At 39.8% G+C, this 15,902-nt stretch overlaps 1 protein-coding gene across 4 annotated transcripts in view; it reads right to left on the bottom strand.

Moving 5' to 3' along the window:
- Positions 1–15,902, bottom strand: part of smap1 (small ArfGAP 1) — an 83,167-nt gene that overhangs the window by 58,235 nt on the left and 9,030 nt on the right. For all 4 annotated transcript variants that reach the window (XM_046401051.1, XM_046401053.1, XM_046401052.1 and 1 more), the window contains exons 2-4: positions 11,545–11,678; positions 9,302–9,387; positions 5,116–5,191 (exon numbers count right to left, since the gene is read on the bottom strand). In XM_046401051.1, coding sequence (XP_046257007.1) covers positions 5,116–5,191; positions 9,302–9,387; positions 11,545–11,678 — 296 coding nt within the window. The remainder of the gene's footprint in view (positions 1–5,115; positions 5,192–9,301; positions 9,388–11,544; positions 11,679–15,902) is intronic.

Here is a 15,902-nt window from a genome sequence, read left to right as displayed (position 1 = left end):
CGGAGGAGTGAAAGGAATACAGAGGGAGAGGAGGGCAGCATGATAAAGAGTGGATAGATAACAAGAGGAGTGGTTTGAGCTGGGTGAAAGAGGATGAACAGAGGTTGAATAGTTATTAGGACTTGGAGATAGAAGTGTCTGGCTATCTGCTGCGGTGACTACTGATAGCGAGACAGAAAGAGGGTTAACATCTTAAGTGAAACTCATCCACTGGGTAGACCTTTTAACCACTTCATTTGTACTCTTACAGATGAAACTTGCTGAGGAAAAGTGGAACAGTTACACAGAGACTAATAAAACAAGAATTACTGAGGCTCAGGGACGGCTTTAGATGTTGTTGTAATATAACTACAGTGAGTCGTGGTCAACAGAACGACCTTGAGTTATGTTTTATGACACGGTCGTGGTATGTGTGGAGAATCTGCTTGCAATCTCAAATGTATCCACTATAGAGGACTTGGTATAAGTCTGAATATACTTTAATAACAACAAGAGTTGAAAAGGAAAGATACACATTTGACGATGTTTAACAATCAATAAGCATGGTAACATTACAGCCAACAGACTGCAGTCTGATGAAGCTGGGCATACACTGTAAGATTGGAGAAATGTTTAATTCCAGCTCATACTGTATATCTTTTGCAATACAAAGTCAAAGGTTCACAATTTATGTGCTCACACTGTATAGTCCCATGATTATACTGGGAAGCACGTATGCCAACCTGGCTCCTATATCTTCAGTCCTCATGACGCGTCATGTTGCCATGGCACCTGCAGTCACTCAGCCCACTGAAATGTCTGACATGTAAGAAATTCACCTGATCGTCAGAATACTGGTCGGGAACCGTTCACTGAGCCACGGTCACTCTCTGCTCCCTCTGTGCATACACAACAAATGATGCCTTACAAAGCTGAAATCTGGCCTTTCTCTAAAATAGCAAATCTGTAGATCACTGAAGTCAAAAAGATTAATCCGCTGGGAAGAATCAATGTTTTTCTTTTAACAAAATTTCATGACAATTCCTGTTGAGAAATATAAAAATTTAAAAAATAAATAAATACAATGTTTTCACTGCAGTAAACTTTTAAGTTTACGACCAAAGTAGCCAACTCGCTGCTTGTTCAGACTGAGCTTTTGGACATGTTGGACAATGCTATGCTTCCAACTTTGAGGCAACAGTTTGGGGAAGGTCCTTTTCTATTCCAGCATGACTGTGTCCCAGTGCACAAAGCAAAGCCCATAAAGACATGGCTGGATGAGTTTGATGTGGAAGAACTTGACTGGCCCACACAGAGTCCTGACCTCAACCCCATTCAACACCTTTGGGATGAACTGGAATGACGATTGTGAGCCAGGACTTTTGGTCCAACATCAGTGTCTGACCTCACAAATGCTCGACTGCATGAATGGGCAAAAATTTAAATTAATTTAAGTTACTTTATTAATCCCAAGCTGGGAAATTACTTCTCTGCGTTTAATCTATCACTGATTGAAACACACACACGCAACATGCAACATGCAACATGCAGTGAAACACACAGGAGCATATTGGGGGGTTAAGTGCCTTGCTCAAGGGTACATCAGCCAGCTAATGAGGAATGGGGACATTATCGCTCCACCCCACACATCTTTCCTGCCCGTCTGGTGGGGGAATCGAACCAGCGACCTTCCGATCACAAGCCACTTCTCCAACCTCTAGGCCACGGCTGCCCCCAGTTTCCCACAGAAACAAAAATCCTGAGTAAAGCCTTCCCAGAAGAGTGGAAGCTGTTATAGCAGCAAAGCTGTCTATGTATTTAAAATGCAATGTGATTAAAGTCCCTGTTGGCGTAGTGGTCAGGTGCCATGATACATTTGTCTATATAGTGTATGTCAGGCTAGTGCTAGCATATTACCAATTAGCTTGCTGGCCACAGCAGCTTACAAAGCTATCTCCACAAGCAGTATCCATGTAATCAAGCCCGAATCAATGCAATTTTGTTTAGTCCAGTGTGACATGGCACGATCCTGAAAATAAAAGCTTACGTTAGACCAAAACAGAATGAAAATTGATAAAAGTGCTGTTTTTAAAAATAACAGCATAAACTGTTTAACAGTCAAATCTGTGCTGGTTCATTTACCTCAATTTAACTATTCACTCTTCAGTATCTTTAAAACAGCCACAAAACTCTGTTCTCCTAGATAAACAAAAATCAAAACTGACCTTAGCCAAGCTCTCCCTGTAGCTCTTCTGCCTTCCACTGACGTCAGAATATGATATGTCAGCGGAAGGCAGAAGTTAAGTAGGATGCCGCAGCTGGCCGCGGGAGCACACAGAGCATTGCCAACTACTGTGGACACAGCAGACAGGACATCCCTGTGACTAACACAGGCAAATAAGGTTGAAAATCAGCAAGTCTTCCTCCAGGGTGACTTTGCTGCTCTCTTGTGACATTTTTAGGCCAATCACTGGGCTCATCACACAGGATTTGCAAGATGAACTCTGATGTCTTGTTGATTCCAGTAACACAGAAATAATGTGCAGTCCATATACTAACACACTAACACACACACACACACACACACACACACACCCCTACTAATTCACTCATGGCAGAACAATGAGTTCATGCTGCACAGGCAACGAAAATGGAGTGCATGCACTCATGTATTCCACTAAAACCAAGATGACTACAAGTTTTCAAAGTCTTAAATGCACTAAAACTCGAAGTCCATATCGGCATCAATAAGGCATTTTGAATGCCATATATTTGATATGAAGATACAGGAAGAACTGAAGATACTAATGTCGAAACAGTATTTGGACAATAATGGAAAGAGACTGTCATCTGAAAGTATTCCTAACAAAACCAAAACAATAACTTTATCAAATTCTAACCAGTGATTATAAACATGATTCGCAACATGAAAGTATCTGTGTTGATTTAAGGGAGGACTGTGCAACTTGCAAAAGAAGAAATTTAAAATTTCTCTTCTAACAAATGAGAAATTGAACTGATAACTAGTTAAATACACCCTCAGTTCAATAAAGTAAGAGGTTTTGCAGCTATTGTCTCTCTCTTTACATAACATCACCTGACTTCCTAAAGGCTTTCTGTCCTGGGAAAAAGAAAAAAAACAACAACAAAGTAAATAAAAATAATCAGTACTTGTCTATTTCCACAATTTGCTTAACTAAAGGTGACAGCTTGATACCCAGCCCAGCACTAGAAGCCACAATGATAACAATCACGATAAAACGTGAAATGTAGTAAAATGTCTCGTGAGACTCAATTTCATTAAATTAACTGCATTTTTCTTGAACAAACGAGATGCGTTTAATCCAGTTGCATCATGCTGTATCCAGCATATTAACAGTATTAACACCGACCACATCAAGTTTCCAACTTACTGTCAGCAGCATCTAAACATACTGGCAAACAAAATCAGTACAGTTTGATGATGTAACTACAGCGAAGTGCATGCACTCTTTCTTTTTTATGAGTGCTCAAAAAATAAGTCATACTGACAAATTCCTCACTCTCACTACATCATACACACACACACACATACACACACAAACTACAGCTCAGGGTTACTGTAGCCCGCCCTCTCCTCTTCTTTCTCCATCTGCACGAAACAGCTTAAAGTGATAATGAGTTGTTTTTAATAATTAATTTGCATATAAAAGCTGAGCCGTGTGTGTGGGTGGCAGAAACAGATCCTAGATCACAGTCTGGCTGCTGGCAACGCTTCAGAGAAAGCCAGAGAGAAGCAGGAGGCGAGAGTGGAAAAGAAAAAGACAAACTGTGAAACAAAACGGAGAAGAGTGAGGGAAACAAAGTGGGAGAGAATGAGAGGGGAAAAAAAAGAAGAAACACAGAGATGAAGTAAAGTCCTGTCAGAGAGAGAATGCTGTGAACAATACATTTTATATTAATGTAACACATCATCTCTTACACTTTTCAGTTTGTTTTTTCTTTGTGTGTACCTTGCCTTCATTTCAATGGTCATATATTATGTCACAGTTGTTCTGAGTGCGTGTGAGAGTTTGTGTCTTGTAAAACTTTGACTCTTTTTCAGCCTGAACTGGTGCCATAGGGGTAAGCAGAGCATAACAGAGGCTACTCAGACCTGGTATTGACCACGTTGTACAAACAGTACAGCAACGACCACTGAGTCAAATTGCTAGGAAATGTCAGTGGTCAATTTTTGTGGAGAGCATAGGAGGTTATAGGCGAAACACGCAAACGTTTTAGTGAGCGTTCACACCGCTTTGCATAACTCGCAGTCTAGAAGCAACCCACACACAGAAACACTCAAAAACATACACCTCATATAGTTAATCTCTGTAAACAAGACAAGGAGATATGCACCCACCCACATACACACCCACATTCTCACATCCTTTCTTTCCTATCGTCCACACAAAAGAAGGCTCAGTCTCCAAAGTGACACAAAAACACATACAGAGACATCACTACTTACTGATAAAGACCTGTATCAGTAGACAACAGTGTTTTTGAAAGGTTATTCTCTTGCTGTGTGCGCCAACTCTTGGAATCAGATCCAGTAAGACCGTGCTGTTTGGGTTGAAATCAGGGTTGAAAGGGATTTCACTGCCTTTCCACACATTTAAGCTTAGACAGCATCACCAGTGTGCGAGATTAAAGTGCAGAGAAGGTCAGTGGCTGTTAAAATTTAAACTTTACAGGCTTGATGAGTGATTCTGGAAGCTAACCATAGGAACTTGGTACAGACAATCCAGTGCTGGAATTCATTCAAATATCTTGTTTAAGGAAAAAATGCCAAATATGACAACTAGTACATTTCAATTTATAACACAAAAGCATTTGAAACCAGGCACACACTCTTTCATGGCGTTTCTAGCCTTGTAGCATTCATTTTCAGCCTCTCGCCAAAAGGTCATTAATTATAAAAATATAAAACAAAAAAATGTGTCTTTAAGCTGGTTTATGTCTTTGCATACTTTGCATCAAATGGCCCTACAGCAAACAGCAACTGATAAACATGTTCATCAGATGGCCTCTGTACACATTGTTGACATGGACTGACCAAAAACTCAAAGGCCAAAACTCAAAATTTAAAGAACAAGAAGTAACATTGATACTCACAGAAGCAGTAGCCAGGGCCTCCTTGTCATAGTACTTTTTCCTCTCGTACTTGTCCCGGATGAACACTTCCACTGCTCTGAAGGTTAGGATTAAGGACTGAAAAGCTACACAAAAATATCCAAACATTATACACACATACAGTACATATGCTAAAATTATTAACAAAATGCAGCTCTTGGAGAGTGGAAGATAGTGGAAGAGAACTTTTAAGTGTGACACGATTTTACTCTTTAGTAGGAAGCCAATTGGAATTCAGAGACAAGTTTAGAAGTACAGGTGGAGGCCGCCGTCTGAAGTAAAACAAGAGCACAGCACATGCACTAAGAAAACATGGTCCAAGGTTCCAACCAAAACCAGAATATTTCCTTAAACTGTTTCAGTAAACATTCGCCAGTTAATTCTATGAAAAAACTTAACCTCACACCCACAAACTCCAACTGACACATTCCATCACTAAACCCCGGTGCTACATCGGCGCTAATCCCAACTCTCTTATCTCCCTATTTCAGCCGCGATGCTTTTGTCAGATTGAGTAATAGGCTTCAAAAGATTGAAGGATGGTGACCACCTGCACGAGCATTGCTGCAAGATAGGCTGGAGGAGGCAGGCCGCAAGAGCTGCATCTCAAACACAACACGTTTATTTATTGCTGTTGACAAAAAAAAAAAAAAAATCTGAGCTGATAGGATTCTACACTATGATACCCGGCAGAGCACCACAAAAAGTGTGACTGATAAATGTGTGCCAAATGAAATGGTGATTATGAAGACATGTCCATAAAGGAGGAGGATGAAGATGGATAGTACAGAAATGATACACTTACAACATGTAACAAACAGACCACAGAGGCTAATATATGGGCCCACTGCTGACCTTTGACATGAATCATACCCAGTCTAGTCAGTCCTGTCGAGCGCTAATGGATGTCATGCTGCTCAACTGATCTCATATTACAACCTGACACTGGTCACCAATGGGAACATCGGTTCTAAAAAAACGCATGAAAACAAGTCTGCTTTGCTGCATGTAACTGCTGTCTGCTGTTGGCGGACAGAAAAATAAATGGTCCCACTAGCATGTAGATCCATTATAACTGCGTTAATACTGAATGCAGAGGTTAGGTTAGAGTAAAGTACCAATGCCACAGTTAAGTAGAATAAAATATAGTTTTCATAACACTTAAATACATACATTCTTTGACAGACAAAATGTTCAACTTATTATTGAAGTACTAACTGAAGAGAGAGGGACTGCTGGTTCTTTAAACCATCTCCTAAATCTCCTCACAAATTACAGGAATTCTGGCATGGTCAGTGGGTCAGAGTACCACAATATCCATCAGCCTTTTCAGCCAGCTAAGAGCACAACATAAGGCCTAGCTATCAGATGCCCTCACAATTTAAATAAAATTGAAAAGCAAATTGATTTAAGCTGCAACAGTGTTATCTTTAGCTTGTCAGCTGTTAGCATGACCGGATCCTTCTTCTTTGTCTACCAAGTACACAAGCAACCTTCGACTTTTTATCGAAGAACCAGATATTTGTTCACTCAAAGACACAGACCCCTGTGTACATCAGTGGAGTTGAGGTGGAGCAGATGAACAGTTTTAGGGAATCAACATCATAGAGAACCTGTTATGATCACACAAATGCACTTATTAAATAAACTTAAGAAAGCAGAATTCCCATGCCATATTGTTGTTACCTTTCACTGAGGAGCATGATGGTGATGGTGGTGAGGTGAAGCATCTGTGCAGAGTCCAAAGGATATTAAAAGATAATGCCCCTGCAGCAAGTGCCTGTTCACCCTACTGCCGTCTGGTAAGAGATACAGAAGTATCTGCTGCTAAACCACCAGAGCAGCTTCTTTCCTCAGCCTGTGACTTATAAACAGTAATCATCCATTTACATTATTTTTGTTTTGTGTGTATCATAAGGGGACCACAACTATCATATGTTATACAAACCTGTATTGTAGAATGACACGCACCTCTTCAAAAATGTAGCTACACATTGGGGCTACAGCAGCTACTGAGGCATTACATGGAGATAATAAGAAGCCTGGGCTGCTGGTGTTTTCTGCAACATGTTTTTGATGTCACTGAAGATTGCTGATAGTGAAGACAACATGAACCAAGCTGAAGAAAGATTCTGTTATCACTTCCTTTTCAGTAACACACTTCTAGCAGAGACATCTCCACTGTAAAGCTTCTCACCACAGCAGCACTGCTCCCTGTCAGAGTGAATGAAAGAACGTAAACAGTTGCATTCTCCTAAACCACTACTGAGAAAAGAAAAACTAGACGTTACTTGACAGTAACTCCAGTTCTATGAGTATGTTCACAGATTAACGATGCTCTATTTCACAATGTAATTGACACAAAAACGCATCCATCTAGTGTTGCTGTGGCAATATGCACAGACAAAATTTTATGCAAAACTACACATCTGCGTCCACGCTGTTAATGCCTTCTGTCAAATAGGAGTTCAGCTTTAGTGTCATCATTTCAGTTGATTTGTTTCATTGACGCAAGAGTTGCATTCTTGTCAGAGTGTAGATATGAAAATAAAGTAACAAGATCAAAATAACACAGGTATTAAACTATTACTATTAAGTCAAACTATGCACACTATAATATCAACAAATAAAAACTGTATTAACTTCGTCAAGACAACGCGAAGAAGTCCACAGAGATGTAAAACATTAAAGAACATTAATAAATACAACATAACAAATGTAGCAGAGGGAATCAAAGTCCATTTTGTCATTTCCATACATAAGAACAGCAAATAGCAGGGCCAAAGTGGTGCGTGAGTATGAACACAAAAGCACACAGAGAAAACGCTCACACACACATTCAGGCGGTAGCTCCTCTAATCCTGAGTCTGTTATCTGCTGTTTTCAGCCAGCGGCGCTGCTGTCAGAACAACTAATGGACTTCAAAAGAGTGAAGAATGATGACCACCCGCACAAATGGGCCTGCCAGATACAAGATAGGGTATTAGAGCGGCATTTCAAAGAGGGAGATTATTTATTTCAGTCTGCTGGTGGAAATATGAACATATGCTGCTGTGTTAACCGCACAGCTGTCTTGTCTTGTATCACGGAAAAGGGCAAACTGGATAGTGCCGTTACACGACTGTGTGTGCAGACACCACGAGAGGTGTCCTGTTTAAATGTGTGGAATGATGCTGATGTAGCGAGTCTGTCACTTACAAGCTGGTGCTGGAAATGACTGGGGAGATGCACGCAGAACTGAAATTTGATGATGACAACGATTCAGATTTGATAGTGTTATTTCTCTGTCTCGACTCAGAATAAGGCCCACTGCAGGGGCGATTTCAGGTTGGGTCACACTGAGCAGTATGCTGATAACAATAACTTTGTAGTTAAATGATTTTTTAATAAACGTTTCATTGACAAGAACAATCTGAATCTTTTTATTGTCTTGCTGCAAAAATTACAAGTTTTCCGACTTTTAATGTTGAGTGCTGATGACTCAGCTGCTGCTGCGCCTCAATCCCAGCTGATATCAAGAACAAACAGTTCTCGATGTTCAAATTACTCAGTCCTGACTAGTGTAAAAAATATTAAGATTCAGAAATAGACCGATTATCAACATGGCCAATTCTCAGATCCAGTATTCAGAATTCTTCCAGTCATTGGTATCAATGATTTTATTGTCCAACTGCCAAATCTTTACTTTGGTTCTGATGCATTGTCTAACAAAACCTTACTGGGTGGCAAATGAAAGGAAAGTTATAGAATATATGCTGTTTTTTCCTCTCCTTTGTAACCCATGTGTGGGTGGCACAATGATGATGGCATAAGTAATTTTTATGCAAATGTGCAATGACATGGGGAATTTCTATGCAAATACTCAGCATGATAACTTCTAGATTTGTATGTAAATGCAGGAACTTCTTATGCAAATCTTTGCTGGCATGTATGTTGAGTTATACAAATGTACAGTGACAGCAAAGTTTTGATGCACATGTGGTGTGCAAGAACAGCAGTTGATATGCAAGTGTTCAATGAGTTACACCAATGTAGGGTGACATGAGTTGTAACAAACTTTATTTACACAAAGAGTTTGTGTAAATAAAGTTGGGATGAATAAATTCTGAGGTCAACAATAAAATGACACAAGATATCAACATGCAGAAATATGGCAGGAGCAGGATACTGGTCTGTCTGTGGCCGTCTGAAGTTCTCTGGTAGGTGGGCTTCGTACAGCTGTTTGGCCCTGTTGTTGCCCATGTCCACCATACTCTGTGAGGAAGGTAGGATGGAAGGAGGGGAGGAAGGGAGGGAGGAAGGGAGGGAGGAAGGCAGGAAGAAAGAAAGAAAGAAAGAGCAACACCAGCAAGGCAATTGGTTACAACACTTTTAAGAACTTGTCACACACACACAGCAACTACTTTCATTTATCACATTTGCATTCTTCTCAATTTGTGCACCAGCTCCTTACCATGCATGCTCACACTCATACAAACAGACAGAGTGAAAGACACACTGGCCGTATGTGTCAAGGCTAAATTAAGAGGAGGCTGATAAATGGGGTGATGATAGGAGAAGTGGAGGAGATGGAGTCGGAATAATCAGCCATCCAGAATTAATTAGTCATTGAAAACAGTGATTAACATTCAGAGTGAGACCCTTTCTACTCACACTCAGCTGATGGATTGGTACTGCCTTACAGAAACACACATACACACAACTTCAACACAGTAAACACACACACACACACTGAACAATTGGATATATTAACAACTGGGTGATTAAATGAATTACTGGCACGCTCAGGTGAGTTTTACAGACACACACACACACTCACACTCACCCCAATTCTCCTGATGTATTGTGTGTAATTAAATCAATGTGACACGCTAGTTACCACAAAAACACACCTATACACAGACTAATTACAGTTCTCTATATTCCCTAAGCATGGCTGTGTTTCCACACGTGTTGCTGAGGATGTAAAAGCAAACTGTAGACCAACTGTGTCTGTAAAAGCGTAGGAATGCATACTAAATACTGTGTGTGTGTGTGTGTGTGTGTGTGTGTGTGTGTGTGTGTGTGTGTGTGTGTGTGTGTGTGTGTGCGAGCATGCGTGCGTACATGTTACAAAGACAAGCTCCTGGTTTATTTCACCCTTTGAAAACTAAACTGTTCTGACTCTCAGTGTTTCCACTCCCTTTATGTACATATTTATTTGTCTTCATTCTGGATTATATAAAACTTATCTAAAGTTGGGTTCCTTTGAAATGCCACCAGCATATTAGTGCTACCACACATATTTAACATTTCTGTTATGAAAAAAAACTAACCAACAGAAAAAAGTAACAAAAAAAGTAACCAACAGTTACTCAATTTAAATTTGTGAGTTTTCAATTTCTTTTTTTTTTTTCTTTGGCTGTATGTCCAAAGGTTTTCAGCACAGTTCAATTCCCTATACAGCATGACTTAGTGATGTAGTGACCCTAGCAGGTTATGGGTCAGCTTACGACAAAATACTGCAAGTTCAGGTTGATATGTCAATAAGCAGCATTAGACTAAGTTATTAATAGCTTATTGAAACGTGGTGTGCAACAGTCCACCTTCCACCTCCTCTTCACCTTTCTCTGTCTCTCAAACACACAGACTGAGACACAGTTCATGTCTTAAATGAGGAGTTACTTCTTTTGCTTCTATCCAACAGCAAAAACAAAAAACATTTGGAACAATTTGTCAGTTTATTTAGCCCAAATCGTCCCACTCCTTTGGGCAAGGAAGAAAGGGAAAAGAGAAAAGAGAAAAGAGAGCGCTCTGCTGCTCCCGGCAGCAGGATCAGCACCTTGGAGAGCGCCTGTCTCTATCATTGTCTCCGTCCTCAGTCCTGACAGTTGCGCTAACATAAAACATAAGGTTGACAGTTTGCTGGTCGGGGGTGCAGCTTGGCTCTCATAACAGGTCAGGTGGGTGCCTGGTATGCCAAAACCCTGACCCACGCATCACCAGCATGAATGGAGAAAAAAGAAAGTCAATGCTCTAGAAATAAAAGGACCATGCTGGTTGAACATGTAATGCCTCAGTTATGTCAAAGTCTATAAAAATAGTGTGTAACAAAAACAACCAGTTTTCCTTTCACTGATTTTGTCCCCCCTGTTGGTTTCTTTATTTTATTAATTCATTTATTTGGGATGAATGTTGTTCGTATTTTGCCATTATGGTTTCCATCATGTAATGGGTTTAGTATCTGCACCATAAACAACCTGCATTAGCTATTAGCAGCTCCTGTGCTAAGTCAACTGGACTGAGGTTCAGTTCTAGTTCTTGAAGGAGCAAGCGTGTAAAGTGCCGGATGCTGAGCAACAGCATATTTCCTTAGTAATCAAGTTGTCACTTGTTAAAGGTGTGTGTCTGGCTCTGACTGTGCTTGTTTACCTGGATCTGCTCAGGTGTCCACTGGTCCAGATTGACAGATTTGACTCTGGAGATGTGGACCCCCAAGTTGCGGTGGATGCCAGCACAGCGAATACACATGAACACCCCAAGGTTCCATGATGCCCATCGAGGACCTGAAAAGGAAAAAAAGGCAAAGAGAAAGAGAGATTTATCCTTTCAAGCTGCCCTACTTAAAATTCATTGTAAAGATCCTTTTGTGTTGACTGCTGCAGAGAGAAATATCTTTCCCTACCATTTAAAACAATGCAGATTTATTCTCTCATTTCAATTTAAATTAAAATCAAAACATTCTTTCGGAACCTCTTCACCCCCACATAAAGTTCTCAAAAAAATTAAAGCTAACTCTGACTTATACCTGAAGCGTAAGGTTGCAAAGCACAGCTCTCCAGCAACAAGGCTATCACAAATACAGTAAGGAGTCTGTAGTCAGTATGAGCACCATAGCTGCAAGATAAAGAAGAGAGTCCCATCCACAGACACTAAACTCAGAGGTCTCAGTTCAGACAAACTGGTGACTGATGGGGGAAAGTGCAGCAGCATGTACAGTATCAGAGCTGAACAGAAACTCAGGAGGTTAATGTGAAAAGATGAAATCCAAGAAGCACAAACATTCAAAACCTCAACTAGCACACTAAACATTTGAACTTCAGGCTATCCTGAAACATTCTGAAGACATTCTTATTAAAAATCAAGCCCTTCAATGTTGTTTTTTTAATATATATTTAATGTGCAAGCCATGTCTAAAGAATGGCTGCATCGAATCAACTCAAAATAAGAAAGCAGATTGTTTTAACTGCGGCACACTTTTTAGATTGTTGCAAATCTGGTCTTTAAAGGCAGAAAAATTATGAAATTCATGCGCTTTAACTGCATGTAATCTGAATTACTTTCATTTAGTGATTAATAGCTTTAATTAAATGCCACAATAATTTAAAATGACACAATAATTAAACACAGATCTTTGAGCTCAGTGAAAGCTTCTTTGAGTTTAACAGACTGGCTTTCAAATGTTTTCATGGAATTTTTATATCCACAAAGCCTAACCCACGAAGAGCAGAACTGAAATGAGAAAACTGCCATGTTATCCATCACATGACCCGTTCCTAAATTTTCACAGTGCAGTTACATCTTTGCTTGCTAGAGAGAGAGGACACAGCAGAAATAACAAACATGGGGTTACATAAAAGTCCCGACACAGAACAAGAACATTGCCATGAGCTTGCTGCACAGAACCAGAAGATGTGAAGAACCTCAGGGCAGCCACAGACAAGACTTTGATTCTTGTTGACACACAATAGTACAAAGTCTGTTGAGAGAAGGGATAGAAATTTTGAATTATCCCACAAGCAACTGCCCCATTAGGGTCAGCCTGAAACACTGACGGTACAAAATATGTGTGGAACTGGTCTGAAAAAGCAAATACTGAGTCTGGTTGTACAGCACGTACACTTCTCAGAAAATAACACTACTTGTCACTTGATTTAATATCTTGGTGAACAGTTTCCTGATGTGTTTATGGTCTCAGTCACTAGTTACCCTCAGGATAGACTTGTATCAGAATGGCAGTCCACAGTTCGCTGTGTGATGTCACAGGGAGTCTACAATTGGTCTGAACCAGGGTCTGAAATTTTTCAACCCTGCTGATTTGCTATTTTCTTTATTGATTCAGATTTTTCACTTTTTTAAAATCTTTTCCAAAACCCCAAAACACAGGAACTGATGTATGAGCAATGGTCTGTTTTTCAAAAGCGGAAAGTGGTAGCATCCCCAGCTAACTAGCTTACTACCAACAGTAGTTACAGATTGTTAATTCTAAGGCCAGAGAGAATATTGTTAACACTTCAACCATCAAAGTAAAGCGAACACTTTAGTGCACGGTATGTTTGTATTGTGTTCCACATCCTTGGTCCAATCAAGTTGTTGATAGATTTTTTTTTTCATATCTTTTTTGACATTCTCATCTAATTTAGCCAAATACAACAAAGAAACTTCTTGTTGTCGAAAGGTTACTTACCTTACCTTAAAAAGTCACCAGACATTATCAATGACATCAATTGCACATTTGTGACATCATTACCTTACATACAGATTTTCTGTCTTGGAAAATAACAAAAACTATTTCAGACAAAGCTTCACCCAGAACGAAGTTTCAGATGCTGTAAAATAATCTGACAAACAAACCAAGCTGAGGCCATTACACTGAGTGAATCTCAGAATATCACTATACTCATGCATGGCCTACATGTGGAATCCTTTTAAAAAAATATCTTGTTTGAGTTCAGGAAACAGCTTTCCAGAGAAAACTGGGATTCAAATGGCAAAAACAACCCTAGCTTTGCCAAACCTCCGCAGGGATGAATAGGAGATGGCACAGAAATGACAGTCAAATCATTTTAATGGGCTAGTGGCTACAGTCCCTCAGCGCTATGGTCGGCTCTATCCCTCCACAGAGCATGAAGCTATCTGTCAATCTGACGATTGAAAGCGACTTTGAACACAGCAAGTGCAAAGGATCAACTTTTATGGATCCAGGCTACATAATGGTGGTGCAGCAGGGACGGTTGGATGGCAGCAGGAATGCACGCAGTCTAGTGGGTTTTCTGGTCTCGGGCAGGAGCATCAGCGTGTTAATGCAGTGGCACTAATGCGCTAGACGGCCTAAAGGAGCATTAAGGCAGGCATGACTGAGTGTTAAGCCTAAATCAAGCAGCTCAGCCATTGTAAGCTGGACTCTATCTGTGTGGATTGGACTTCACTTTGATCTGCTCTTAGATAACCTCTTTCAACACATTCTCCAAAACAAATGCAAAAGTTCTGAGTGACATACAGACAGCACATGTACACACACTGTGGCTGGAAATCAACTATTTTGTACACTGCAGATCATCCAGGCAGTGACATTGTCTTAACAGTTGATTTTCATAATGTAATCTTATTCTCTACTGGCTTCTGAGTATTTCTATTACTGTGAGAGATTCAATTGAGTAGTTCAGCAGGGTTTGACTGTATTTGGAAAAGTGATTGGCTCACACAAATTAATACTCCAAAGTGCGCTGCTGTAGAAAGACATGAGCTTTCATCTGTGTCTTGCATGTTAAACTGGGCTGCGCTATTTCAACCAGCCAATCACATTTCCCTCTGGGATGATGATGAATTTGTTCATTTACTAATCTGTCAGATTACATTACAAGGACAGATATGAAATTTATCCTAAGAGAAATTAAAAATCAAAATAAAAAATAAATGACTTAATTCATAAATTATATGGAATACAGATTATAATTGTTATAGTGATAAGAATCATTACTTTATGGTCCACATTCACCTTGTTGAACTTGATGTGGGTACAGATATGATGTTGTAGAATCATAGGTGTGCACCACAAGTAATCTGTTGTTATTCTGTTTTTAAGAGCCGAATAGGTCAAATTAATTCAAATTCTGACATGCCAATATATCAACTTGTTGCAGATTTATCAGTATCTGTGTATATGTCAGCTGATTCATTGAAGAAATGTCAAAGATATATAGATAGATAAAATATCTGCTGTACATTTCTTGGCCGAAACTGCTAAAATAAAAATTATATATACAAAAGGGGATTTAATCAAAAATGTTTATGTCATGGACTGGGCAAAAAAAATTAATATAAGTCATTATATCATTATTAAATTTTTTAAACTTTCTAAATATCAGCCTCAAAAATCCAGTAATGGTGAAACCGCATGTTGGACCAATCAGCTAGTCAACAGATGTAACAGCCTCTTAGCTGAAACTCGTTCATCATCAAGACAATTATATCATGTTGAAGTCTAAAGTGATCAAGACAAAGCTTACACGGGGCAATAGATCTATTATGGAGCACTGACAGGGTAATGGGAGTGAGTCTCACTCTCAGAGGTGCTGCCTGATTAAATGTTTGCTCAGAACTGTGTGGGCTTGTACAGACTGCACTTGCTTGACATCCGTCTTACTTTACTGTAGGTTTCGTTGAACTAGGCAGAACAAACATGCATCATTTTAATTAGTACATGTACATCATGTAATGACGGGATCATCATATAATGACATGACTGGAAGGGGAAAGAACTTGTTGAGAACAAGGACGGCATCACTGGTGCCTGAAAAATAAGAAGCACGCATCCAAATTAGACGGCGGGGGATGCTCTAAAATGAAGAATACTCTGGGTGGGCAGCACTAGTTGTTTTTATCTGATCTTGAATTACATGCACTTTTGTGTAATGTTAAACTTTCGCGACAGCTGCAATGTATTAGCAATTATTTAAAAGAGGAGCCTTGGCTGTGGAGGGTAAAGGCCACTCTGATTTATGAGCGCT

The sequence above is a fragment of the Scatophagus argus genome, chromosome 10 (assembly GCF_020382885.2).
Source record: "Scatophagus argus isolate fScaArg1 chromosome 10, fScaArg1.pri, whole genome shotgun sequence".
NCBI classification, from domain to species: Eukaryota; Metazoa; Chordata; class Actinopteri; family Scatophagidae; genus Scatophagus; species Scatophagus argus.
The sequence above is the reverse complement of the archived record's forward strand: the minus strand, read 5'-3'. Positions and strand labels throughout refer to the sequence as shown.